Source organism: Drosophila willistoni (genome assembly GCF_018902025.1).
Source record: "Drosophila willistoni isolate 14030-0811.24 chromosome XL unlocalized genomic scaffold, UCI_dwil_1.1 Seg141, whole genome shotgun sequence".
NCBI lineage: Eukaryota > Metazoa > Arthropoda > Insecta > Diptera > Drosophilidae > Drosophila > Drosophila willistoni.
Window position 1 is genome coordinate 4,577,619 of NW_025814052.1, and position 27,029 is coordinate 4,604,647.

The window sequence follows — 27,029 nt, forward strand, 5'->3', positions numbered from 1 at the left end:
CGTAGATAACTATTTACATGGTGTGACCAACTGGCGGCAGACGGTGTCTATCCAACTCTGTCACTCGCGTAACCAAAAGCATTCGAAATGTCTTTAAGCAATTTTTTAATGAAAAGCGGCTTAAACAGTGGCAACTGTCTCCGCGGAACAATTATCCCGGTCGTTCTCAATAATCCAGATAGGCGTCATGGGCATACATTACGTGGCAAACCGCCTGGAGTGGCTCGCACTCTGGAGCAGCGACTGAGAGGTGGGTTAAAAACATTGATTGGATTGATGTTGTAATCATAATTCATGCCCGGTATTTCAGATGAGACAGCTAGCGATCCTGAAGTAACGGCTCGTGTAAATATTGGTTTTCCACAGCTTAAAGGATCGCGATCGGAACAACTAAAGAACCGCTTGAAACATCTGAAAGCCCAGCGTTCCAATAAAGAACTCGAGCAATTGGCACGGAGTAACAAACGTGAGTGCTTGGTATCAACTAAATGAATTTTGAATGAACTTTTGGTTTTCAGTGCTAATTGATCTGGATCAGGTGCAGGAGGCATATACAAAGACAACAGGGCAACATGATTTACGCCTGCTGGCGGATCATTATGGCATCTATGGTGATCTTTTTGGTAGCGCTTACTTTGTACCCCGTGTGCCACTCCAAATAAATTATGAACAGGAAAACGTTCTCAGCCCAGTCTACAACGGCAATGTGATCAAACCATCGGAGGCAACTAAGGCGCCAGTAGTTAGTTTCGATGGTCAGCTTGATCCTATTAGCGGCAAGCAGACAAGCAATTCAGAGAATTACTGGACATTGCTGCTCACCAATCCGGATGCACACTACACTAATGGGGCCAAGGAATGTGTTCATTGGTTCATGTATGCAATCATTATTAGAATTTCCAATTTCCAACTGTTTCTTACATTACATATGCTCATCTTATTTTTAGTGGCAACATTCCCAATGGACACGTGAGCGAGGGTGAGGTATTGGTTAATTACCTGCCACCATTTCCGCCCAATGGTGTGGGCTATCAACGTATGGTCTTTATACTTTATAAGCAACAGTCTCGCCTGGATCTAAGTGCATACCAATTGGCCACATCCGACTATGCTAATCTTGAGAAGCGTCTCTTTAGTACTCTTGACTTTTATAGCCAGCATCAGACCAACTTAACGCCAGCGGGCTTGGGATTCTATCAAACTAATTGGGATGAGTCGCTGACGGGGCTCTATCATGATGTGCTTAGTGAGTTTTTAATTCGGTTCAATAATCTTCTTTATATCTCACTCTCATCCATTATCAATTATCTAGAACTCAAAGAGCCCATTTATGAGTATGATTTCCCTAAACCATATCTGGCCGATCAGAAATTCTTCCCACTGAAACAGCCATTCAACCTGTATATGGATAAGCATCGCGACATTAAAGAAGTGAACAAGGAGTATTTGCAACGAAAACTGGCCAAAACGCATCCCTTCGATGGTCCCGAGCAGCCATTGCGCTACCCCAATGCACATCCCATAAAGGGTGTACCCTCGTGGCTAAAGACCGAAGTGCGTAAACAACGTTTGGGCATGGGTCGTGTCCAGGATTACTAGAGAAGAGAAGTCGTTGGTGGAGATCTGTTAGAAATACTGTTTATTGTTTTAGTACGTTTATTTTGGTTAACAAGAAAGTAAATATTGTACGTATAAACTAATCAAATGTTAAAAAAAAAACTGTGCTAAAATTTTTAAGTAAGTAACTACTTTGTATATATACCTACTAAGTTTCTTAACAATTGGCCAATTCGGGGTAGTCCTTATAAATTGGCTTTAACTGGAAGGGGGAGGAAGGTTCATACTATTGCAGATAGCCAAAAATTGTCCATGTCCATGACTAGTCTAGTCGCCATGATATGTTTTCTTCTCATTTAACCCCCACAGATGGAATAATTTGCGACTGCTTTTTGTTTGGGTATATGCGTTTGTATGGACATGTTCATGACTGAATCTGCATAACATATTCTTAAGGAAGGAGTGTGCATAACTTAAGTATAAATCGTCTTTCGGACTTTGTTTTTGGCACAGTTTTTTTAGTTCCATATTTCTTTAGAGGAAGTGCTTTTAGGTCTCGGCTTTGCCATAGGCCCCAACTGGTGGTCTATACATTGCGGGCAACGAGATGACCTGAGGCAAATTAAAAGCATACTTGCGCTTGCCAATGTTTTTAAGTACATTATCCATGCGTGTTCCTTCGCTAAAAGCCAAAGGGGGGAGGAAAAAAAGGAAAAGATTCAGCATTAAAATGAACGAGACGGGGGGATTAAGATTGGGGCTTACCTTCGCATGGTGCTCAAGGCGTTGGGCACATGTTTTGCTGGCAATTGAAATTCTCGAACCAAAACACGGCACTGCTCCAGTGTCACAGCCATGCCAGTGCGATCTTTGGCACTCTTGCATGAGGTGAAACGCAGACCATCCATCAGCCTACAGGTATCCTCTGCCAGGTGTAAAATTTTGATATTCTTTGATACATTGGCCCTTAGCTGCTGCTCCATGAAGCCGAGCAGCGATTGAAGCGACTCGCCAGTATCAACTGAACCCAAACCCAGTTTACGATAACGTCCAACATACTGACTGAGTCTCAGATAGTTATCCCAGTTGGAACGATGCTGTTCGCGTGTCTGGCCCAGCGTCTCGGCAATGGTGGCCTTCTCATTGATGCCAATGTTGAAGAAGACTGGGGTAATTTTAAAGCTAATTGTGGACCCATTGCCAGGCAATGAGTGTTCCGGCACGGGCAATTGCACTTCCATGGCCTGGCGTGATCCTGTGATCCTTGGCGTTGGCGTTACTTTAGCCTCGCCCTGGGCTCTAACTAGTTGAAAGGTGACTGCTGACAAATCCTCAATGGCAATGCACATATCACTCCACATGTCCGTCTCGCTGCCATAAAGTGAGAGCAATCCCTCGAAATAGGCCAATGGCCCAAGATCACGCAGCATCATAAAATACGCCATGTCCACCTCACTTCCCCAAAGGCGAAGCATCAGAGCACTGACCAAAGCTGTCAACTGTGTGAAGGGGGCATGGAAATAAAGTTCAGATGAGCAAGGGAGAGGAAAGAAAGAAAGTGAATGCTTACCGCCTGTGAGAAGCAGACATCCCTTCGATATGTGATGCTGGCTTGGATGCGATTGCAACGCACATCCTGTTGTAACCTCTGGACAGAGTGCATTAGCCTGGCTGTCTTCAAAATCCGGTCCATTGCATGTCGCAGCTTACGCATACTGGGACGCAACTCGGCTGTCCAATCGGTGGTTAACGACAAATCCAAACCATCTGTAAACTTGTTTCCCCTCTTGCCACCACGATCACCAGTTCGGAATATAACTCCACCATCTGCTGGCGGCAATTGCTGTTGATCCTGCTGACTTGCTGCTGGTTGCACCATCGGCACTTTTCCTGGAGCAGCAATCACATCAGGTGTCTGTTGTGGTGACACTGCAAAGCCTTCACGCTTTAGAGGCGTCTTGGGATGACGCAGTCGGATCGCTGGACTGTCACAGCGACCGCAAAAGAATTTCAGTTTGCTCACCAGGCACATAACGCTAGCCTCAATGTTTAATTGGGTTAAATCCAATGGCTCTGGCTCCTCTGTGGGCCGATAATAATTTGCCGATGGAGAGGAATTCATTAGTTTGGTATCCAGAAATCCAGCGGGTGTTGCTTGTCTTTTCTTAATCTCATCTAGATCAATTAAATGTAGTGGAGGATCTGCAGAACAGGAAACTGTAAGTGGTGCTGATGACTGCTGCCAGGCCGGGGGTAACGACTGATGTGTGGCCTCTGCCTCCTCCAAGCAACGGAGATGCTCATTATAACACTTGACCGCATGCTGCAGTGAGTCAATGGCATTGATGTCCAGAGAGCTAGATGGCGAATTGTTGCTCGGATGCCAGCTGTTGGAGCGCATCAGAGATGGATGGCCACGAGGCCAGAGATCTGGAGGTGCTACCACTGGAGTGGCAAAGTCCTCCAGCTCTGGCGATTTCAAATCCAAGGCAGTCAACTGTTGAGTTATTTTGCGAAAAGGCGACATTGGTTCCATGAGAACATTATCGGGCTCTTCTATAATACGATGCTTTTCAATAAAGGCCACCGCCTCCTCGACAATGCTGGGCTCCCAGATGTTGAGCAGGGTGCGAGTCTTGGACACCATTTGATTACACAGAGGCATCATATCCTGGGCACTCCGTTGACTAGCCAACTGCAAAAGCTGCGACATTAGCTCGACAATCTCTTTTCTCAATTGCTTGGTTGCCTGGACAGCATCGTTGGCTGCCTGCACCTTGCAAGCATTGCTTTGCTCCAGCTTCCATGATTTGCTTTCCTGCAGCAGTCTAAAAGAGAAACCAAAAGTTGTCAGTGGATTGAATGAAATGTAAAGAGGATTCCGGTTACATACTTAATGAGTCCACCGCATTTGCGACCCTTCACATCATGCCGGGTAAAGGCACCGACGGTAATCACGTCGAGGACTCCACGACGTTGTAATGTGTCATTCTGGGCCCACATTCGTTGAACGTGCAGATTAACGGGCAGAAACTCCAAGGACTCATCTGTCTTCACGGATGATTGCTTGAAATGGATGCCATCTCTGGCCAATTGCTGGATATTCTGCTTTGCCTGCGAGTAATCCTTAAGCAGACGCAAATGCTCCTCGAGCAGATTCATTTGGCGCCCGCGCCAATCACCGCTCAACTCCCCCATGCCGGATACTTCTTGCAGCAGTTCCTTTTCCCGCTGAATCCAAATGGATAGAAGCTGCTGAGGTATAACACAGCATAGCCGCGACTCGAGCAACGTTTCCTGGACACTAATGTCGGCTCCCAGAGACGAATGCAGCCGATACGAATGCAGTAGAGGCCTGGCGCAAATTCTCTGCAGTCCCGACTGCTGTGGCACAAAAAGACGTACAGCTAGCTTTGGAGGCAGGGACTGCGTACGACGATGGGCTACAAAGAAAAATAAATAGGCAATCAAATATGTTTTTTTTTTTTTTTTAAGAATTTTATGCCCCAACTTACCACGTCGACGACCTCCTGCTGTTTCGTTTGGTTCAAACAACTGAGTGCTCGATCGTGGAGGCGGTGCCATGCCCGATCCTGACTCTAGGGCCACCTCTGGTGTCCAGGAAGCCAGTGTAATAAAACCAGATTCGCCACGAGGTGAACTCAGAGGTAAACGTAGCCTTGTGGCATCTTGAATTACACCAAGGGCCACTTCGGCATGGCCCAGAGGCACTGAGGTCAGCGACATTCGTTCCTTTACATCATGCACGGTGAATCGTAGGCGCGTGGCTGTACTGAATCCAGCACTGCGTTGGAAGCGCATTGTACATAGAAATTGGGGCGATTGGGTGCGCTCCAACATCTCAGTGCGGGCGTGTTCTCGCCAAAGTCCAGGTTCACCATCGTCTGACTGCAGTACCAGACAAACCACGCGAGGATTAGGAGCACGACCCAAACTATCCACCGAAAGATTATCACAGCTGAAAGACGTCTCGCAAATGGGAAGCTCTGACAGATCCAAATCTGTAAAACGGATCGGCCAAGTAGACAGATTGTTACATTCATGCAAAGAGGATAGATGGAAAAATTATGAAAAGATTTTACAAAACAAAAAAAATATAACAAACAATTCCAATTGGTAAAAAAAGATAATATTTATTCCAAGAATAAATTCCATTTCTAGAGTTATAGCCTATACCCATTTCCAATTTGAATTTCCATTCCCATAACCATTCCCGTGTATGTACATGTAAATTATAAATTCGGGGCAATGCATTTTGATTATGGATCATTTTGTTTTCGAGATCGAGCAAATGAGTGCATGAATCAGAATTTGGTTTTTGAGAGGGGTTAACAAACAACAACAAAAACAACAGAAAAACAATAGCCCATTTCTAGAACTGAATAAGATCACCTTCAACTGAACCAGGAGCCTCCACCGGCTTGGGATCCTCCTGTATCATCGTAGTCGTAGTCGTAGCCTGACTAACAGGAACGGCCATGGGCACGGGCATGCCCAGATCAATGTGATTGCCCATTGACAATGGACGCTGCCTGCTTGTGGCCGCAATTTGATCCTTTAGTTGCCTAATAACTTGATTTAATTTTTCATTGGATGCCTGCTCAATGCTGCGGACCCAGGCCAGTCGTTCGGCAGCGGAATGTGTTATGAACCTTTCCGAGGGGCTCTGCTTAAAATCTATAAGTTAGATAAAAATTTATAATAAAAACTGTGGGGGGAAGGAGGAATTGCTTTATGGTGATTTACCTAAATCAAATACATAGCCCTCGGGATCGATTTGATCATTTTGGAATCGAGGCCGACAATTCTCCAGAACGAATACACCAGCCACTTGTGATTTTGAATCCTTGTCCTTCAAATAGAAAAGTAAATTGCCTCGCAATTTGCACCAACGTTGCACTCGAACTGAAATAAATTTATAATATACATATAATATACATACAAATATTCTGGTTGAAATTTCAAACATTTAACATACCTTCGCTACGCCAGAGAAATCCCTCCTGACGATCTGTGATTATAAGCAGACCTTCCTTATCAAATTTTGTTGCTGGATTTGTGGCCAAAGAGTTTAATTCGGATTTGTTGAAGCGCATGGCTGGCGACTGATTGTGAGAGCAAAAACAAAAATTTAATAAAATAAAAAGAACTTCAAGTAAGGCGAGGAAATTAACGGAAGCGTAATTGGCAAATTAATTTCGTTTGGCACGTCGCAGCCCCATAGCCAAAATTGAGCCCAGCTGGTGGGTGTGGAAGTGGGAGGCTGGGTCGGGGCGTGACAAATTAGGGATGTTGAGCTGGGTTAGAAAAAAATAAATAATATACATATATTTCGTACCTTCTTCCGCAATCAGCACACGACTTAAGTTACTGTTCGTTCGGTTAGGGCTGCACAGCTTACGGCAGCTTGAAATTTCAAAGAGATTTGTAGTTGTCATTCGTTTTATTGTTTATTTCAAGTTGTTCCATAATTTTTTTTGTTGTTTTCTTTTTGTCATTGGTCACTTTTCTTTGGCAATCAGTGCTGACAGAATACCAAAGTGAAAAGTTATTCGAAATTGCCAACAAAAAACTTAGCTAGATTTAGCCACTTAATTGCTAAATTGTCAGCACTATGTAAAGTTAAAAGCGCGGCGAATTGAACATTACGGTATTTTTTTACCATCCTTTCAATTTGACGGGAAAAAAGCAAAATTGGCAGCACTGCCGCAGATGCCAGCCTATAAGTTGGAGGATATATGTATGGAGGAGCGTGTTTTTTTTTGCATCGTCGTCTAAAGTGAAGATAAAATACCTCGAAATTTTAATTACATACATGTGCTGTGGAATTATCCTCAATACGGGGAGGCCAAATAAATCTCCAAATTTATAAAAAAAAAACCAATAAATTTTGTATTAATAACGGCAAAAACAAATCGCAACGGCAACGAACGACGACGAAGACGCTGTCCGTAACCCGTAAATATGCAGAATATACAGAGTGGGACAATATCTGAAAAAGCGGGAGATATCGTCCTGGCCGAGTCAGATGCCATAGATCTAGATCCACCCACAGCATCATCTCCATCCAAATTCAGCGGCAGCAGCAGCAACGCCAATCCCACAAACACCAATACCATTACCGTTCCTGCCGTCAACAACGGTAATGGTAGCGGGAGCAGCGGGTGTGATGGCAGCCCTGGCCATGGCCGAGCGGTGAGAGTTTTATGCATGTGTAATTGGGGGGCTATAAGAAAGAACCTTTTTTTCACAGTTAGTTTTTGAGACCAACAATGTAATTTTTCTGCGCTGACCAAAAATTATATAACTTTCCCTAACACCGCAGAGCGCAGAGGCTCGTGTTTTTCTTCATTTTATTTTGTTCTATTTAAGTATTTATATTTTTGTTATTTGTATTACGTATTTTTCCTACTTATCCCATTTATCTTGTATGTTGTCTTATGCTTGTTTGCGCGTAATGAATCCCCCCCCACACCCCATATCAGTGTGCACCCGCCGTAACAGCAGCTGGAGCTCCTCCATTGCAATTAAGAGTATTAAATGTGCATAATTCTTTGCCCTCCCCCCCTCTTCTATTCACCTCTGGCCCCTATTGTGATTAAATGTAATCGTGTAGCTTCTCTTAAGGACTTGTTCCCCATCCGGTTTAATTATGATTTCTCCTCCCTTATGCCCTTCATCTGTATGTACATATCTATTGTGCAATTTCATTTGTCCAAAAGCGGCTAATGACGTCAGGCTTTTGTGTGTTGGATATTTATTTTGTTTAGCTTAATGTCGGAGAGGGGTGGCCAGAGGCGCAGAATACGTATCTATCTATGTATGTACATACATACATACACAATACTTGGGGGCATCATCATCTTTTCTCTCACTCGCATTCAAATAAAAAGAAATCCGGCAAAACATATGCATATCTTACGGCTGTAAACAAAATTCCCAACTTTAGTGTTGACAAGGTACATACATTTTATTTATTTTCGCTCGTATCGAAATGATTTATGGCAAAAATTTATTTAATATTATTGACTTAACGTTGCAAAGACTGGGGGCTATTCGTGACAATTGTAAGTTTGCGAACTTTGACCTGACCACATTGCTATAAATAGAAAGATGATCCCATTCGTAACACTTAGTTACAACCCAATTAAATTGTTGAAACAATTTATTTAACTCCAATTAGATTTAAGTTAATTACTTATTGCTTAGTCTTTTTTTAAGTGGCATTTCCTGCTTTCTTTATTCTAAAAATTTAAAAAGTATTTGTTCTATACTAATAGAATAAATAACTACTTTTGTTTTAAATTCGGAATTTTGTCGGAAACTGAATTTATATGTCTGAACTGGCGTTCACTTCAAATTAAATATGTTTACTTGATTTACTATCAACAGTTAGGACATTATTTCAGGCATATTTCAATATTAATTTTTTTAAAGCCAAAACAGGATTTGAAAAATATACAATATATGTATATGTAAGTCTGATAAATAGCAAACTTGATTATTAACACAAAATTGAATTCTTAAAGATATACTTCTGCTGAATTTAATCTAAATCGAATAATCATTTAGTCTTACTCTGTTTTTTGATATAGTACAACTATATCCAGATGTCCGGCCACAATATTTTTTTTTAGGGCCCTAGCAACTTGAGAGCTCTGTAAAAAAGTTTGATCAGTCAAATTCATTCATTTTTCATTTACCAATATACAGCCTGAGCAAAATTTCATTGAAACTATCTAAAAATTATCAAAAGTTTGCAAAGCTGGAACTTTGCCAAATTTTAAACGATTTTTAAAGTTGCTCTTCAATTAAATTTTCAATAAGAATGTACCTAAGTCAATTTTAGGAGAATTTTAAAAATGCGTGAATTTATTGTCAAATTAGAATAATATCTCTTAACTGCATTAAAATCTCAAGAACTTAAATTTTATTTTTTTTTTGCTAATTTTCGCAAATAATCATGTTTTATACATCATAAATTTCAATCTAGTTGATTTTCTCAAATATCGAAAAGTTTTATTTTAAAATATGCTAAATTACAATCTTATTGATATATAACTTTTTTAAATCGGCTAGAAATTAGCCAAAATACAGGATCATTTTTGGATTTCGAACTTTAATTCGTGTCACATATAGGACTAACAAAAGGTTTTTATTTATCAAGAATTGTTTTCGTCGTTTGTCTTTCAGTTTGAGTTTTTAGGACATTTTCCCCATTGGCAGGAACAACCTCAGATATAGCAATATAATTCAATTGAAAATTATCCATTAAATTAAAATTATGTATGAGCATTTACAATTTAAGGTTCAACGATTAAGAAACTGAACTGATTGAGGGTAACATTATTACATATTATTAATTTTAATTATTGTTGTAATTGAACCTAATTGACTTTAAGTTAATTTATTATATTAAATATTATTTATATTTACACATTTTATTATGATTTATTTATTTATATATATTGTATTTTATGATTTCATTTTTAGCGCTTTTTGTTGTTGTACTCTTAACCAATTTAAAAATCAAAATAATATAAAGAATTATTATCATTTGAGGTAAGCTTTTACTCTAAAACGAACAAAATTTTCTTATAAATGTTTATAGTTAATTTCTGATTAAACTTAATTTTGTAAATTTCCTAGTATGGCGCATCGCAGAAAAATCCAACAGTTAGCACCAAACAGGAGGCGCATAAGGAGAGGGAAAAGGAACTCCAATTGCAACGAGATGATTGTCTGGGACAACAGCATCAAGAAAATAATCCAATTGCAATTCACTATTTGGCCTGTTTCCATGAGATTTGTGTGGTAACTGCGCTGCTGCCATTGGTGACGCTTTTCACATGCTTTGTGACCGCCTACGTCTTCCAATACGATGATGTACACGAGACACACTGCCGCGTAAGTCGAATCAAAAGATAACCAGATTCAATTTTAATCATACATATCTCCCTCTCGTTCATTGGTTAGGTCTATAACATAATACCTTCAATAAGTGCAATTACCGGCGTCAGTCCACAGCGATATTTCTGGCGTTTTAGCATTGCGCTGCACATTGGACCACGTATTCCCATAGCCTTTGTCTACAAAAACTATTATCGGTCTCAATTGGCGCGATTGACGCCGTCGCTGGTGCCAAAGACCAGTATGCTAATCACATTGATTCTAGTGCTCAACTGCATTGAAATTGCAGCTCTTGGCGGTGTTACCTATATATCGAATCGGGAGAATTATCGTAAGCCAGAAGATTATGAATATTTTTAGACGAATGTAATCATTTCTTTTTTTTTTTTAGCTGTTCATGAAAGAATCTTCATTACGTTTATGGTCTGCTCACTGTGCTATATGCTGGCGACCATTAAACTAAATGGCATCCTCAATGAAGGCCAAAAACTGAATAGCCAACAGATTCAATCGATTAAATGGAAAAAAATATTGTTTGTTGTCTCCATTTTAAGTACCATTGGTCTATTGGTATTTTTTGCCAAACATCGTTTCTATTGTCATGATTTGGGTACGAAATGACTTTTTAGTTTGTAGAGTACTCTATAATGTATTAATACCTTTTTTTATTTCTTTCACAGCTTTCAGTTGGTTTGCTTTCTTTGAGTATTTGATTGCCATTGCCAATATGTTATTCCATTTTACAATCATTTGGGATTTCCCATCACAATTTATGATGATCGTGCAGGGACCGCGGGAGAATCTCTCTCAATACCTGAGCAATAAGCCAAAAATTGAGTAAAATGTATTTCTATACAATATTTCAGTCTTATTAACATACATACACACCATAGTGTGTGTGTTATGTCTATCATGCCTTATTGCATACCATTAACAAAACGTACAATTACTTAAACTTCACTTAAACTTGACGCTTCCACAAGAAGAAACACGAAACTCGCATGAAATCTTCTTGTTACCAATTTACTTTTCTTCAATATAGAAAACAAATTGAAACGTTAACGAAATCTTACCAATCCCATCATAATGAATATAAGATATATATATATATATATATATATACGAAATATGTATATATATATATATCTGAAAACATATTTTATATACACCTACATATGTATCCATACGAATATATAAGAGAGAGACCCTGTATACAGTAGACATTGATATGGCATAGTTATCAATGTCAATGTCGGCGATTTAGATACAAATGGTAGCTATAATGTTCTCTATATATATATATATATATATATATATATATAAAACACACATTCTAAATAAATGAACTAAGTTATATAAGGTTTAAGTGCACTAAAGAACAAAAACAAATAAGTAGATACATATGTATGTATGTATGTGTATCCAGTTTAGCATAGCTGGCGAGAATGCGTGCTGCATGTTGTGATTGCCTTTGCTGTTTCATGATCTCTTTGTCAATTTTGGAATTCGAGAGGAGGAGGCGGTATGCAAAGCCCTTTTTGATTTTCTGGGCAAGTGAAACAGCGTGCATACATACCACATAAATATAAATGATAAATTATTAAAAACAAAACAAAAAATGTCTTACCACTCAGCAGTACATATCGAATTATATAGAAAACACTCACACACACACACACACTGAATAATGTAACCTGAGCGAGTGATGGGTGGCCCTATTGGCCCTCAGTTAACTCTCCAATCTAACCAAAATGAACAAAAAGAAAAACAAATATTAAATAATAATGCTAATAGAGACAATAGCCATTTAAGCTGGGACAAGCAACGAAAAAAAAAACACTCTTGAATTCTAATTAAAGCAACAACAACAACAACACGACAATTCAAAAAAGAGTTATTATTAATTAGTGAATACTAAATGTAGCAAATTGACAAAACAATTAATCTTACAATTAGTATTGAATTTGAATAGCAAAATAATAGAATAAACAGCAAACAAAAGTATTTGTAGTTTTCAATATGTGAACGAATATTTTCCATAAGCTTTTCAAATTTATATATACATATACATATATTAATGTATATATATATATATTTATATATATATATATACCTACTAATTCCATACATAGCTAATTCAATTATTAATAACACACAATATACAATTTCTCATCGGTATTCACATGGATTTGGAAAACAAGTGGATAAAACTCAGCTTAGAAAACAAGATTTGTACAATACACGACGAGCAACAAACAATATAAAACAAAGGCAACAACAACAAAGGATTAAATAAATATTGTGTAAACGTTTCGGGTTGTTCTCAGTTTTGATTTAATACAAAAAACAACAACTTTCCATATTTTAATTTTCAATGTTTCCTTATTTTAATTTATGTAAATGCGTTTCTTAACAATGAGAACCTCCTGAAACCAAATTTTAACAATAGCCTAATGTATTACAAGTAAAAACGTTGTATTTCTATTTTCAAATGTAGCTAAATCAATGGAATAATTGTTATTCAGAATCTAACAAACAAAAAACCCAAAAAAAAAAAATCCAGGATCGCGAACCTTCCAATTTAGAATGTTATACTTTGATTATTGCTTTTAAATAATGCTACTTAAAAAAAATTATTCAAACTATTATATAACTGATAGTCATGCAATCGATTTAGAAGTGCATTTCTATTCAATATATTGTTATTGTTTAATTCCTTAAAAATTCCTTAAAATCCTTAAATATTTTCACAGTCTTCAATCAATCTCCTCCAAAAGAAGCAAATCTATTTCTCTGTTAAATATTAAATTATAATGTACCACTTACACTTACTAAATATTTTGATTCCATATTAAGTTTTAGACGGCGATAGCGAAGCGTTTTTCGATAATACCTACCTACTTTTTCAAATTCAAATTTTACACTTTGCATAAATTAATAGGCAATATAAACACATTCTAAACCAAATAAACAAACTAAATTTAATGAATGTAATATGCCAAGAAAGCAAAAAAAAAATTATAAACCTTGTAGTTTCTTAGTTTGAATAAAGATTACCACATACCAAAATTGCCATTTTAATCTCTTGGTATTCCAGGACGAAATGACGGTGACGTTCTTATAAATAGAACGCTTTTGGAATATGTTTAAAATACTAAACCATATGAATATTTTTACAAATCAAATAAAAGGTCAAAAATCTCCAAAATAACATTCAAAAGGCGTGAGTATCCACTTAAAACTGTTTTTAAAATTACACTTTTCTCCAAAGTCCAGTTTAGGTCAGCGCTTATATAAGTTGTTATGTCAATAAGCCAATATTAAGTGGCCATCCTTGCTTCTACTATAGATATGTATAAAAATATGTTAGAATCATAGCATTCAGCCTTCCTCATTGAAAACAAAATCCGGAATATCGGTCAAACAAAGTTACATAAGGTTTGCTCTGTCTGGATATTACACATTTAATATTGTACAGAAATTTTCAGTTGATCGTAATACAAATAATAATATAATTATGGAAAAATCAACACAGAACAATTGAAATAAATGACTTAAGGGGTTATATTTAGTTAGAATTTTTAAAAAATCATTTTTTTTTTTGTTGATATGTCGAATGTATAGGTTTTTAAGAGTATGCTGTTCAATTTTTATAACGACATTGACTGTAATTTAGGTTTTATAGCTCTTTAACGAATGCGGTCGGCCTTTTTCTCAAAAAAGTGTTTTCGAAATCGATGACCACCGAAACTCGAAAACTACTGAACCGATTGGTATGATTGGATTTTTGCAGAAGCTTTTTGCAATTAAAAGGACTTTTCAGAAAAAAATTTGAATAATGGGCTTCTTTGTTAGCTTTCTGCCGAGATTAATATATTTACCAAGACTATATCTCATAAATTCCCCGACAAATAAGATAAAATGAATTAAACTGAAATTAAATTTAAATTTTTTTTCTCTCAATTTTTAGATTTAATTATAATTAATTTGCATATTATTTACACACTCTTGCATACATCATGTAGATGTATGAATATTAAACTATTATTTTGTTGACGTTTACAGCGTTTCAAATACAAATTGATAGTTAAGATTCTTGCATAAAATATTGTGGCGATAATAGTACATTCCCGATTTGTTCGATAAGCTAAAGTGTTATTAAAATTGAATAAAAAAAAAAAAATTATAATACATTTTCTAGATGTATGATGAATGGAAAACCAGACTTCAGTCACATGCAAATAGAAAATGTGTGTATACATATAGACTTATCCATAAATATGTATATGTATGTATTATTATATTATTTATGTAGTACACGTGCATCTATTATACGAATTCTGCTTATAAATTTGAGTGTGTGGGCGTGGGCGGTTACAGCATTGGCTTAAAATTAAAATTCAGTACGAGACTATTATCTACGGCCGATACGTACGTATGGTTTTATGTTTGTGGTGTATGTATGTGTGTGTGTGTGTGTGTGTGTACGGTAACAGGTAAGCTTAAGCCTATATGTATTGTTGTCGGGTTTTTTTTAATGCCATTTTAGTCCGGCAAATCAATGCTAACAAATGGAACCACCGGCTTCATGATATCATTTTTGGCCCCCTTCTTGCTCTTTTTGTCATGCTTGCTAAACTCGTGCAGCTGCTCATTGGCAGCATTTGCCGTACTTGTGGAGGAAGAGGTGTCCAGTGGCACCGATTGACCCGCATTGCTATGCGTCTCAGCATGGTAGCTGATATTACCATATTCCTGAAGAAATGGCATCGCCGATAGTAGGAATTGGCTAAATGATTTACGTATACCAAACCACCACATGTTGCCGCCCTTGGCGGTAAAGCTTAAGATAATCAGAGCCATAATGGACACCAATAGTGGCGAGAAGACCACAATGTAGGGGAACTTTAATTCGCCATCCAACTTGTCGCAAATGACCACCTATCGAGAAGATATTTAGAATCAAAACATTTAGACTGGGCCATGATACGTTACCTGAAAGCAGAGTAGAGGAAGCACTGTGCAAATATTGCCTACTGCCGCATTGAGGGCAGCCTTCTTTTGTTGTAGGGAAACTTCCGGTGTGCGCATCATGATCCCACAGAAGATGATGTTGTAAAGTACGCTAACAAGGCTAAGGCAAATGACAATCCACATGGGCACAAACACCACATCCCAGTTCCAATAGACGAATCTATCCAGTTTTAATGGCAGCGACACAAATTGTAGCGCATTGACAGCCAAAAACAGTTCCAATTCAAATGAACGATCATGCTTTACGGCCCACACACAGGCGCCCACACTCACTACCGATCCGAAGATCAATGGAATGAAGACCAGCACCCAAAGATGACGCTCCGAAGTTAATTTATCGCAGGCCAATAGCTCAAACATTAACAAGATGAGATGCAGAGCCAGCGAGATGAGCATGGCTTTAAATTGGGTATAGGCATCACCTTCCAGGCGGTAATGTGGATAGCGACACCATACTATGGCTCCAACGATGGCACCCAGTATGGCAGTGCATTTCCAAATCCACAGTGGTGTGAATATGGCCCAATAAGGCCAATCTAAAGTCGAAGATTGGAGAATTAAGGGTATTAAAGAGGTGTGAATCCAATCTTACCAATGTAACCATCTAAACGCAACGCAAATAGCGTCACAAATGTAAAAAGACTGCAATGCACGATAAATTTGCTACAGATGGTTGTTGACGATAAGGATGGAAGAGAGAAAAGAGAATTATTAACTAATCCTAATATGGATATAAGTCTCTTACCATGGATTAAAGTCGCGAAATAACGATTCCAGGTTCATTTTGTCACCATAGGAGAGCGTTCAAAATGTGATCCTGGTGTGGGATAAGGTCTAGACGGGCCGCCACTAGTTGCACATTGCACTGTCTTTTGCTCTCTGTCTCTGTCCGTTATTCTTGTAAAATGTTTTGCTTAACTAAAGGCACTAAAATGGTTATTGATTGCACAAGTCCGTACGCCAAGTCTGTTTGTATTGTCTCTCCTATACGATTTCTGAGTTTCCTTTTCCTCAGAATTTACTTTCTTGTATCGTTCTGTTCTAGAGCTGGGAGTGTGACAGCGTTGCCAGAAATTTAGAATCACCATAAGCTAGATTTAAGGAAAAAATAAGCTAGATTTAAGGAAAACATAAGCTAGATTTAAGGAAAAAATAAGCTGGATTTAAGGAAAAAATAAGCTAGAATAATCTAAATATTAAAAAAAGCTTAAAAATAAGCTAACTATAAAAACACTAAAAATAAATATTTACTTAAGCTACTCGAGATTTCAGTGTTGAAAAGTGAAAAAATTGACTAAAGCTAGATTTCAGTGTTGGCAAATGCTATTTTTTATTTGGCGCGTTGTTTGACCGCCCTGGCAGCTAAATATTTTGTTCTAAATTATAAAATTAAGGAATATTCCGCTGCCCTGGCAGCCGAATATTGTATTCTGAACTATATTTGTTCTCTAAAATCAAGAAATAATGTAAACTCAACAATATTTTCGATTGTTGAGAATAGTGCGAACAAAAGTTTCAAAAAGCGCGCGTATTCGAGTATCCGACATTTGGCATCTGGCAACGCTATCTCAAAATTTGACAGCTTATTTTAGCCGGAAAAACCTACTTTAAGCTATAATTCCGCTAAAAACATGATTTTTCTTTTGTTAATTGCAAAAAAACTACATAATAAATCGCCAAGGCGCACCTGAGGTCGTGCTCGTGGAATTTTTCTCGTTTGTTTGATACCAAATTTATGTAGTTTAAGTCTGTTTTGGGCCCGTAAGTAAATATTTACCATAAACTAGATTTCAAGCTATAAGCATTTTTACCACTTTCCAAGCTATTTCATTTTGAAATAATCCAGATCTAGCTTAAAATAAGCCAAAATCTAATCGATGTCGAATGTTTTATTTTTAAGATTTCCATCACTATTATCATTTGGCCTTATCAATATTTATAGTTATTTTTTTGTACGAAAACATTATGCTGGCCTGAATAGACAGCCAACATAAATGCAATTCTATGGATAATGGAACCATCTCATAGGTAGTGTATGTACGTGTACAATGATCATTTGTATCTGAATCTGAGTGTCGAAGTAACTGCAAGATCAATTTACCAATACAATTCAATTTCTAAATTAGCAGTGACCAAGGCGATAGCCTGGAATCGGAATGTTGTGGCAATGGCTGTGCCAATTGCATACTGGATAATAAGCCAAAGCCTAGCAGACGTGCCCAACTGAGCGGTCAACCAAATGTGATCCTTGACTATGCGGACTTTCGTTTGGTCCACAAAGAAGCCCTAATGGGAGATGATAAGGTTTTGCTTTTACATTTCGCTTATGCTGTTGGTTCAGATAAAGATGATTGCATACTGGACATACCGCCTGGACACCATGTTATGCTGCGAATTGGTTCCCTTCTGCGACCTTATTCTCCATTTTGGACAGATTTTGTTCGAAAAGAATTTAAAATATTAGTTAAACTAGTGCTAGATGGTCCTATGTCGCAGCATTTGGCTGATTTGCACATTGATGATGTATTGCAGTTTCGTGGACCAATTGGCAGCTATCTACATGATGCTAAAATAGCAAAATATATAATCATTATTGCACAGGGTGTGGCAACTGCACCCACTATTCCTCTGGTAGAAGAGGTTCTCGATAATGAGGATGATATGAGTCGTATCTGTCATATAGTATGCGCTCGGGATATGAATCATGTTTATTTTCGAGATCGCCTATTGGAATTTGCCACATACTGGAACTATCAAAGTTGCCTTTACCTACCACATCAGCAATGTGACACTATTGTTTGCCAGGAAAAGGGTCATTGTTCTCAAGATTGTGATGAACTACGTAAAAGTCTTCGCTATAGAGAGCGGGCTAAGATTCAACGATTCGATGTACATCAGCTTGATGTACATGTCAGTTCGATTAACAAGGAGCTGTTACCTATTATTATCATAGCCGGAGATTCTAGTTTTCAACAATCAATCAAGAAAATTGTGGCAGCCGCTGAATTTCCTGTTTTCGAGGAGAATATATATTTGCTATGAACTTTTAAATAGTCAAATGCTTTTGTGATTAAAATACATATACATATATGTATATACATAGATAAATAAATGTATTTGTGTTACATACCTATATATATATGTACATAATTCTGTTGGGTAGCTAAAGATATTCGTCTTTTTTTTTCTTTGTTTTGTAATTTATACATATATTTAAAAATACTTGAATAGCAATAGTGCAATTTGATAAAAGAAATGTTTTTACTTTTCAAGGATTCATAAAATCGAATACATTTCAATTTTAGTTTTTCATTAATTACATTCCCTGATTATAAGTATCAACATCTTTTTTATTGTGGATTTCATTTTTTCACCAAAGAAAAAAAAAAAAAGAAGTAGAATCTGTTTATAGAGCTGACTGCGGCCAAGCTGGGCGTCCATCAGGATTGAGGGGCGGCTGTTGTGGCATCATTTGAGCATATTTTGCCAAATACGGAGTAAGCAACTCCATGGGCAAGGGGAAAATGATGGTCGAATTCTTTTCCGCCGAAATGCTACTAAGAGTTTGAAGATAACGCAGCTGGCGATCACATATAAAAAATGTATATATATAGATTAGGATTATGACACATAAAATATAAATGCATTAAGACTGTGATATGATATTAAATGGCACAATCATTCAATCAAAAAAATTAATGGATCGTATCCAGGCTGATAATTTGTTTAGAAGTCAAGGCTAACCTGCAATGCTGATGGACTGGAGGATATAACATCGGAGGCTTCTTTGAGGGCAGTGGCCGATTTTTTCTCACCCTCTGCAGCAATTACTTTGGCGCGGGCATCACGAGCAGCTTCCGCTTCAGCGGCCATGGCACGCTGCATCGAAACGGGCAGCGATACATCCTTGCTACAGGATGAATTGAAAGATTTGTGTAATTTTTAGAAATCGCCAAAACAATTATGTGCACTTACATTTCGACACGTTCCACCATTACGCCCCATGGCTCGGTGGCGTCGTCCAAGGTGGATTGCACGAGATGGGCCAAAATTTCTCGCTCGCTGAGAAGTTCAGAGAGATTTCGTGTGCCGACAATATTGCGTAGAGTTGTGGCCGCCAACAGACGTGTCGATGTGCTATAATCCTCCACTTGAACAACGGCAAAAAGTGGATCACTGATTCTATAATAGACAACGGCATCCACTGTGACGGTTACCGAATCTTTGGTCAACATTTCCTGTTGCGGCACATTGAATGTAACCGTACGCAGATCAACCTTACGATACTCATCGATGCAGGGCAATATAAAGAACATGCCAGGACCTCTTGGGCCACCGCTCAAGCGACCAAGACGAAAGATAATCGCCCTCTCATATTCGGCAACGACCTTGAAGCAAATGAATATCGATATTGGTAGCGTTATAATGAAAACCAGCACCGAGAAAATTGTCACAATCCATTCCATGCAGTTCCTTGGTTCGTTTTCTGCTGCAATTTGTGAAATTAGATTGTATCTAAATTATTAATTGGATAATTATTTATACATTATCTTCCTTTGTTTGATAGAGATATCCCCCTCAGTTCAGTTAATTTTGAGTTTGATCTTATCGACAAGCATTCAATATTCAATTTTCAACTTTATCAAGAATCATTGATTCCATGCAAAAGGCTGTGAAGGGGGTTGACAATCTTATCAGAAATAGCTTTTCTCGGAAATGCGAAACAATTTAAGTTGTTTCTGTTTTTTTTTTTTTTTTGTTTATTAAATTCCTGCACAATTTATTGATGTCTCGTGCTTACATGTTTTGAAGCCTCTATGTGGCTGAGTTCCACCCCGTTTGATTTCCGGCGGTGGAAGTGGTACATCTCCTCCGCCCTGTCCCATATTGATCATGTATGTGGTGGAGCCACTTGGTCCCGAATTTCGCAAATCCTCATAATTGGCATAGACAGGCGAATCTTGTTGCTGATTTTGTGTTTCCATTGCAATTAATCGCTCTTACTCTGTCTCTCCCTCTTTCGATGTGATCCAACTCTGTCAACGAACAAATTATCACTGAATTCACAACGGATAATGGGCAATGTATTGAATAAAAACCCCTACGATAAGCCAGAATCGTTCTTCCCAAACTTGTGTACTTATACGTACATAAATATATATGTACATATGTATATATACAGATTACTCATTCCATTGGTTATCTCTCTACAAATATCAAGCTTTCGGACTGTGAAGCTTTAGCTGAAGCTATGGGAATACTAAGAGCATCTGTTTCTTTTTTAAAATCGGTTTCACTTATGGAACTCCAATACATTTCGAGTTGACTAAGTCGTTAAGGTAATAAACGAATTTTTCTATTTTTATATGCAGGCATTTTGCAGTGGCGGATTTAAAAGAACCTGAAATGGGGAAAAAAGTATCTAAAATGCAGTTAAAAAACTTAGTTTTTAAAAACAATAAAGAATTTTGAGAATAATGATAGAATATTGCGTTTTTTTGTACTAAATAGCTCTTCATATTTTCAAAATATTTCCTTGTTTTTATAAAAAGAAAGAACTTGTCGCTAAAATATTAAGATAAATTAATTTTAATGGAATGTTGTTTTGTATTATTGTTGGATTGAATTTTATTTCTTTCTATTTTTGTATTGTTTTTCATTTACCTGTAAAAAAAATTGAACAATTTTTGTGTAATCTTCAAGCTAATATATTATTATTATTCAAAATTTTGTTAATAAACAAGAAAAATCTTTTTATTTTGTTGCCTTGTATGCTTGCTCCCTAAAGTAAGCAAAAAAATTAACTTTTCGTATATCCTGTAGCTAAAATAAATTATCTATCTTTCTTTATTTGCTTTTTTATTCATTTCTCATTCGTCACCTAACGGGAACAAGCATAACGACACATAATAAAAAGCTTCAATATTCAACGATCATTTAATATTTTTCTTGGAAAATTCTCGTTGCTTGCCCGGCCAAGTTTATGACTGAATTATAAATAATAAATAAATAATTTTGATTAGGTTAAAAAAAAAAATCTTTTCCAATATATATTTAAATCATTTTTTTTTTTGTTTTTAACAATTTTATCGTTATTTTGTGGGATATTCCAAGTTGAAGTCAAACAGAATCTGAACTTTCTTTAGATGAGATCCTGATAAACAGCATATGTTCAGCTTCTGAATCGATTGATTGTAATATTGTAATGTATATATGTATATATATGTATATATATATATTGCTTTCCATGATGGAATTCGATTATGATTTCATGAGTTCTTTTTTGTTTTTATTCTTATGTCGCTGCTGCTGCCACTGCCTCTGCCGCCTCATCTGATCATAGCAAATAGCCAACGATATCGTCATCATCGTCGTCGTCTGGGTTTGAGCCGGTGAGTTGTTTTCTTAGTTCACAGCGACGCAGTGCCTCAAGATATGGCTGCAGCACCGACATTGAGCGTCACTGATGATGCTGATGGCGATGGAGAGGCGGTCCTGCAGCGGCAGCAGCTGCTGCTGCCGCATGATATTGATGTGCTGCCGCCGCAGAAGAGTTGAGGAATGGTGTTAGCAGCTCCATGGGTAGGGGAAAGATAATTGTTGAATTTTTCTCCGCCGATATGCTACTCAATGTCTGCAGATAACGCAACTGAAGGGCTGAAGGGCTGGCGGAGATAATCTCTGAGGCCTCCTTCAGAGCCCGCGATGATTTCATCTCACCCTCGGCAGCAATCACTTTGGCACGGGCCTCGCGGGCTGCTTCAGCTTCGGCGGCCATGGCACGCTGCAGAGCTGTCGGCAATGAGACATCCTTACTGGAAAACAAATATACAATGTCCATTTGCCACTAGTAGCCTTGACTAGTTTTTGTATATGTACTTACATTTCAACCCGCTCGACTTTAACGCCCCATGGATCGGTGGCCTCGTCCAGAGACATTTGCATGGTATGTGAGATCGTTTCCCGTTCGGTTAGCAGCTCTGACAGATTACGAGTGCCCAGGACATTACGCAATGTGGTGGCAGCCAATAGACGCGTCGAATGGCTATAATTGGATACCTGAATAACTGCCTTAAGTGGATCACTGATCCGATAATAGACAACAGCATCGACAGTGACTGTCACCGAGTCCTTTGAGAGTACTTCTTGTGGTGGCACATCAAACGAAACGGTGCGCAAGTCCACCGGATAGTAATCATCAACACAGGGCAATACAAAAAAGACACCGGGGCCACGTGCTCCACCGCTGCGTAGGCGACCCATACGAAAAATAACCGCCCTTTCGTACTCGGAGACCACCTTGAAGCAGATGAAAACTGAAATGGGAAAGGTCAGCACCATGATGAGCACCGATACTGCAGTGGCCAGCAGTTCCACACATCCCATATTCTCGTTCTCCGCTGAAAGTAAAACAACAACAATAATTAATCAAAGAATAATTAATCAAAGGCAAATAATAATTAGCCATGCCTTATCAAAAAATTTCAAAATTTCACAAGCAATTGAAGACAACATCTGTAATCGAGAAATTACATCCAAATATATAGACACATGGTAGACAAATATATATATGTAGGTATATACATATATATTTACCATATGTACATTAAACATGTATTCATTTGTGTTTTATCCATTGATCAATCTAATTTCACATATATATGTACATGCATATGTACTTGAGTATTTAAATCTTCATAAACAAAATCTGTCTCATAATGAATCGAATGAGTGTACATTAAAGGTGAATAATTATAAATTTATTCATTAAAATGCTCAACTGAACTTAATCAATAAAGATTCATTCGGTTCTTCATTCATCAATGGGATTAATGATTCAGAAAAAAGGTCTTAAAAACTGAAAATCATGTCTTCTTCATTCCAATGCATTATTGGTACAAATTTAAAATTGGTATCAATCTAGTTTTATTAGCAAATTATCCGATTTAAAAGCCAAAAACTACTTTAGCAAAGTTCTCTATCGTTTTATAATTCCAATCTATAAAGTAAATGTTGGACTACAACACCCTAAATAACATGAACAAGAGACGTCAATAGTGCCGGATTTGCCTTAGAGAAAGATAAGCGAATGCTACAGATTTTTAATCACTGCAAAGTTGTTTCATTACCCAAATATCGTTCTGAGCAAATTTGGAATATTTCTCAAAACTCTTAACTTAGCGAATCTGTAACTTTGCCAAATTTTAAACGATTTTCAAAATTAATATCGCATTTCAATGCCTTTAAAGTTTTGGTTAGAATATAAGTCACGCTGAGCCATTAAGCTATTTCATAATTCATAGGGCTATAGCCCTAATTTTTAGAGTATTTAAAAAAACCATGTCTTTATATTCAAGTTTAAGCAATGGCTTTCAATCCGCAATCAAATCTTAAGAACAAAGTTTTTTGTAAATTTCTTAAAAATATCATGATTTATTTTTATTAAATTAAATTATTTTTTTTAATTATCCAATTGTTAAAAAAATTTAAAATATACTAAATTTCGATTTGTTTGATATATAACTTTTTGAAATCGGTTAAAAATTGACGAAAATACAGTCTGAAAAAAAAGACCCATAAACCAAAAATTGATATTAAAAAATTCGAAGTAAAAAAACAAGCATTAGCTTTGCGAATTGTTTTGACCGATTTTAAATCATATTCTAGCTGTCACAATGAAAAGTGATTTTCTAATTTCCATAATGAGCCCAAAAACTAAGACGTTAAAGAATATTTTGGTGGTAAAAGTAAATCGACTCCAAAACAACTTCTATTTGTCTTTGGCTCTCCTCCTATATTTGACCGCCAATGCCCTAAAACTCTCACGATCTTCATAATTGATATTTCACCTTTAACTGACAGCTGTTTGATGGTTTAATAAACAAAGACTGTCAGATTGTTAATCATGTTTAGCCCATTATAGTTAGTTGCCTATGTATATGCCCTTCTATTCTTAAATGTGCAAATTTGTGGTGATCTAAATAGTTTCCATCATAAACTTTGCACATATATTTATGGATATGGGCGTTATGCTTCAATAGCAACAAGTAAATACACACATACATACATACATTAATATGTGTGTATATTTAGTCTATAGAAATCATAGGATACATAGTTATGTGAAGAATTGTTTATGATCAGATGTATGAATTTTTTTTTTTTTTTGTATGTAGAACATGTTTTGATTTTGTTTAAACTAGTCCAAGAAAAATTTCACCTCATACTCGAACTATTTCCATGTACATACATACATACATACATACATACATATAATATAAATGTGCGTGTCTGTGTGTACATTAAAAGGTGGGAGTACATTATTTTCGGTTTTTTTTTTTGTTTATCTTAAAAGTTTCAACAATACGATTTATATCACGGATACAGATCGGTTAAGGCGTGTGTTTCCAGCTAGATTACTTCATAGTAAAAATAGTATATGAACATGTGTATGCCCTAGCAAATTGGTACATTGATTTTGGTAAAAAGTTTGCAACAAGAAACCAAAAAACGAAATTAGACTTTGGGCTTGTCTTTAGGACAATCTTTTGCAGTTAACCGAATCGAAGCTAGTGCTTTTCCTACCAATAATTAGTGATAATACTGTTAGTTTTAATGGCACAATTCTAATTACTTTTTAATTTAGAAATTCATGACTCAAAGATATATATAGAGAAAATATTAGATAGATAAATTGAATAAATTGATCGTTCAGAACATGAGTTTCTAGCATCTTGATAAAACAAGTTTTGAATTAAAAGAATTGAAAGTTTTTTTGTTCCAATCGAACTGATACTTCAAATTCTATAACTTTAAGTTAAAAAAAATCCTTTAAGTGAGTTTAAAACATCAAAAAATGAAACGAATATCTGATTCTAATCTAGAATAAAATTCTTAGGGCTTAGGCACTTCAGTATTATTAATGTCTTTTTTGATTTATTACAGATTTAATGGCATAATGCGATTAATGGTATTTTCTCGCAAGAGTATACATTTGCATATATATATACATCCAATCACTTGGTTTCTATTTATTTTTACTTGCCATTATAGTTTATATTGCATACTTCATAGGTGTCAAAATGTAACTCAGCTCGCAGTTGGATCCTCTTCACACTATATACATATATTCTTTCTGTGATGGGTATCTTATGGTATATATGTAGGATGTATACGTTTGCAGTAAATGATTCATTTCTGAACAAATTGCCTTACCTCGCTCATTAATTATTATTTCATATCGCATAAATTTTCATTATTGGGGAACGAAATGGAGGTGGAATCAAAAAAAAAAAAACAACAACAACAACAAAATGCCTCTGGAGATTTGTGAGGTCAATTGCTCAATAGAAAATATGATGTGAAAACTGATTTGTGTTGCCTTCAGACAATGTGAGGTATATTTAATGTGAAAAACTCTAGTAATTGACACTAAGTTAGTTAGTATTAATTATAGTTTGCCTTAGCATAGAGTTAGGTTAGATAGTTAGGAGTTCTCACATGTCTTGAGTCCTTGATAGGGATGCGATATGCTGGGAATTTGGACAACATGTTGCTGTTGCTGTTGTTGTTGCTGCTGCTGCTGCTGCTGATGTGACTGATGAAGATGCTGAGGACTGAGTGAGCTCAAGGCGAATGTCTCCGTTGATGGTGATGATTGCACATTGGCATTACGAGAACGATGTTGATGCGGCGAGGCAGGATGCATATTGCAATCAGTGCACAAAAAAATCTATTGAGAACGGATACTAAATCGAAACGGAAGCTGATCGATCAGATCAGAGATGAGAACTGCACGCGTTCAGCGCACGTTTTCAAGTGAGTGGGAGGCGGCGGCAATAATCCACAAAGGCATTATAGGCAAGAACAGAGACATAGACAGTGGCAGTGGCAGAGGCAGCGGCGGGAGTGGCAGTGGCAGTGGCAGAGGCAGAGGCAGAGGCAGAGGCAAGAACCATAGACAGTTGTTCGGCTCATTTCACAGGCAACCGACTATTCCCGTGGCCATTTCCATCTCCCACTATAAAGTCTGTAGTATATGCATATGTGTAGTATATATATATGTATTTGTATATGTTTGTAGGTATATGTAATTTATATATGTACATATACAGATCTTTATACATACATATATCTATAAATCGATGTATAATTCGTCTGCGAATGGTGTGGTTGGTCTGCTGTTGTTTTTGTTTTTCCTTTTGTTTAAATAATGCTAAACGAACTAAGAAATTTTCTTCATTTGGAGATGAAGATAATTTATAAAGCACTTCTTTACAAACAGTTGTTGTGTTCGTTTTCCACTATGAAGCAGGGGGGCCTGAGAGTGGGTCTAGAGGAAACTAACATAAGATGTGCCTTATTCGCATTTGTCTTAATGATTAGACAGCCACTAGGCATCCAAGCAACACACGCACACACACACAACACGACCCACCCACCCATCTAGCCACCCATATGGTAATCTATTATCGCCGCAAACAAATCAATCCAAATTATGTGAATGC

General features: G+C 37.1%; 7 protein-coding genes across 9 annotated transcripts; 3 read left to right on the forward strand and 4 right to left on the reverse strand.

The window, feature by feature from the left end:
- Positions 1–35: 35 nt before the first annotated feature.
- Positions 36–1,700, forward strand: LOC6649347 (39S ribosomal protein L38, mitochondrial). The gene is made up of 5 exons (XM_002071323.4): positions 36–250; positions 311–466; positions 519–876; positions 948–1,246; positions 1,313–1,700. Exons 1-5 carry the CDS (start codon positions 88–90, stop codon positions 1,597–1,599), a joined length of 1,263 nt encoding a protein of 420 aa, XP_002071359.3. The 5' UTR covers positions 36–87; the 3' UTR covers positions 1,600–1,700.
- Positions 1,623–7,063, reverse strand: LOC6649348 (inositol polyphosphate-4-phosphatase type I A). Its single transcript, XM_002071324.4, has 9 exons — positions 6,917–7,063; positions 6,557–6,683; positions 6,325–6,483; positions 5,971–6,255; positions 5,073–5,579; positions 4,451–5,000; positions 3,128–4,385; positions 2,323–3,056; positions 1,623–2,239 (listed from the first exon to the last, which is right to left on the reverse strand). The coding sequence occupies exons 2-9, from the start codon at positions 6,672–6,674 to the stop codon at positions 2,107–2,109; spliced, it is 3,744 nt and encodes a 1,247-aa protein (XP_002071360.2). The 5' UTR covers positions 6,675–6,683; positions 6,917–7,063; the 3' UTR covers positions 1,623–2,106.
- Positions 7,064–7,271: 208 nt separating this feature from the next.
- On the forward strand, positions 7,272–12,489 carry LOC6649350 (post-GPI attachment to proteins factor 2-like). Its single transcript, XM_002071326.4, has 5 exons — positions 7,272–7,773; positions 10,228–10,485; positions 10,555–10,819; positions 10,880–11,098; positions 11,169–12,489. Exons 1-5 carry the CDS (start codon positions 7,543–7,545, stop codon positions 11,327–11,329), a joined length of 1,134 nt encoding a protein of 377 aa, XP_002071362.1. The 5' UTR covers positions 7,272–7,542; the 3' UTR covers positions 11,330–12,489.
- Positions 12,490–14,461: 1,972 nt separating this feature from the next.
- On the reverse strand, positions 14,462–16,585 carry LOC6649312 (transmembrane protein 185B). The gene is made up of 4 exons (XM_002071327.4): positions 16,268–16,585; positions 16,115–16,185; positions 15,484–16,058; positions 14,462–15,429 (listed from the first exon to the last, which is right to left on the reverse strand). Exons 1-4 carry the CDS (start codon positions 16,303–16,305, stop codon positions 15,034–15,036), a joined length of 1,080 nt encoding a protein of 359 aa, XP_002071363.1. The 5' UTR covers positions 16,306–16,585; the 3' UTR covers positions 14,462–15,033.
- Positions 16,586–17,421: 836 nt separating this feature from the next.
- LOC6649313 (NADH-cytochrome b5 reductase-like) lies at positions 17,422–18,616 on the forward strand. 3 transcript variants are annotated; one of them, XR_002724296.2, is made up of 2 exons: positions 17,422–17,559; positions 17,652–17,715. XR_002724296.2 is itself a non-coding variant. In XM_002071328.4 (2 exons), the coding sequence occupies exons 1-2, from the start codon at positions 17,534–17,536 to the stop codon at positions 18,562–18,564; spliced, it is 933 nt and encodes a 310-aa protein (XP_002071364.2). In that variant the 5' UTR covers positions 17,425–17,533; the 3' UTR covers positions 18,565–18,616. The 3 variants fall into 3 exon arrangements, 2 of the variants coding, with proteins under 2 accessions (XP_002071364.2, XP_023034861.1); XM_002071328.4 differs by having other exon boundaries at positions 17,425–17,550; positions 17,649–18,616; XM_023179093.2 differs by having other exon boundaries at positions 17,425–17,550; positions 17,652–18,616.
- A 94-nt stretch (positions 18,617–18,710) lies between these two features.
- On the reverse strand, positions 18,711–20,559 carry LOC6649314 (band 7 protein AGAP004871). Its single transcript, XM_002071329.4, has 4 exons — positions 20,324–20,559; positions 19,498–20,011; positions 19,267–19,432; positions 18,711–19,102 (listed from the first exon to the last, which is right to left on the reverse strand). Exons 1-4 carry the CDS (start codon positions 20,505–20,507, stop codon positions 18,929–18,931), a joined length of 1,038 nt encoding a protein of 345 aa, XP_002071365.1. The 5' UTR covers positions 20,508–20,559; the 3' UTR covers positions 18,711–18,928.
- A 1,060-nt stretch (positions 20,560–21,619) lies between these two features.
- Positions 21,620–26,322, reverse strand: LOC6649315 (band 7 protein AGAP004871). The gene is made up of 3 exons (XM_002071330.4): positions 26,023–26,322; positions 22,406–22,922; positions 21,620–22,337 (listed from the first exon to the last, which is right to left on the reverse strand). Exons 1-3 carry the CDS (start codon positions 26,228–26,230, stop codon positions 21,983–21,985), a joined length of 1,080 nt encoding a protein of 359 aa, XP_002071366.4. The 5' UTR covers positions 26,231–26,322; the 3' UTR covers positions 21,620–21,982.
- Positions 26,323–27,029: the final 707 nt, after the last annotated feature.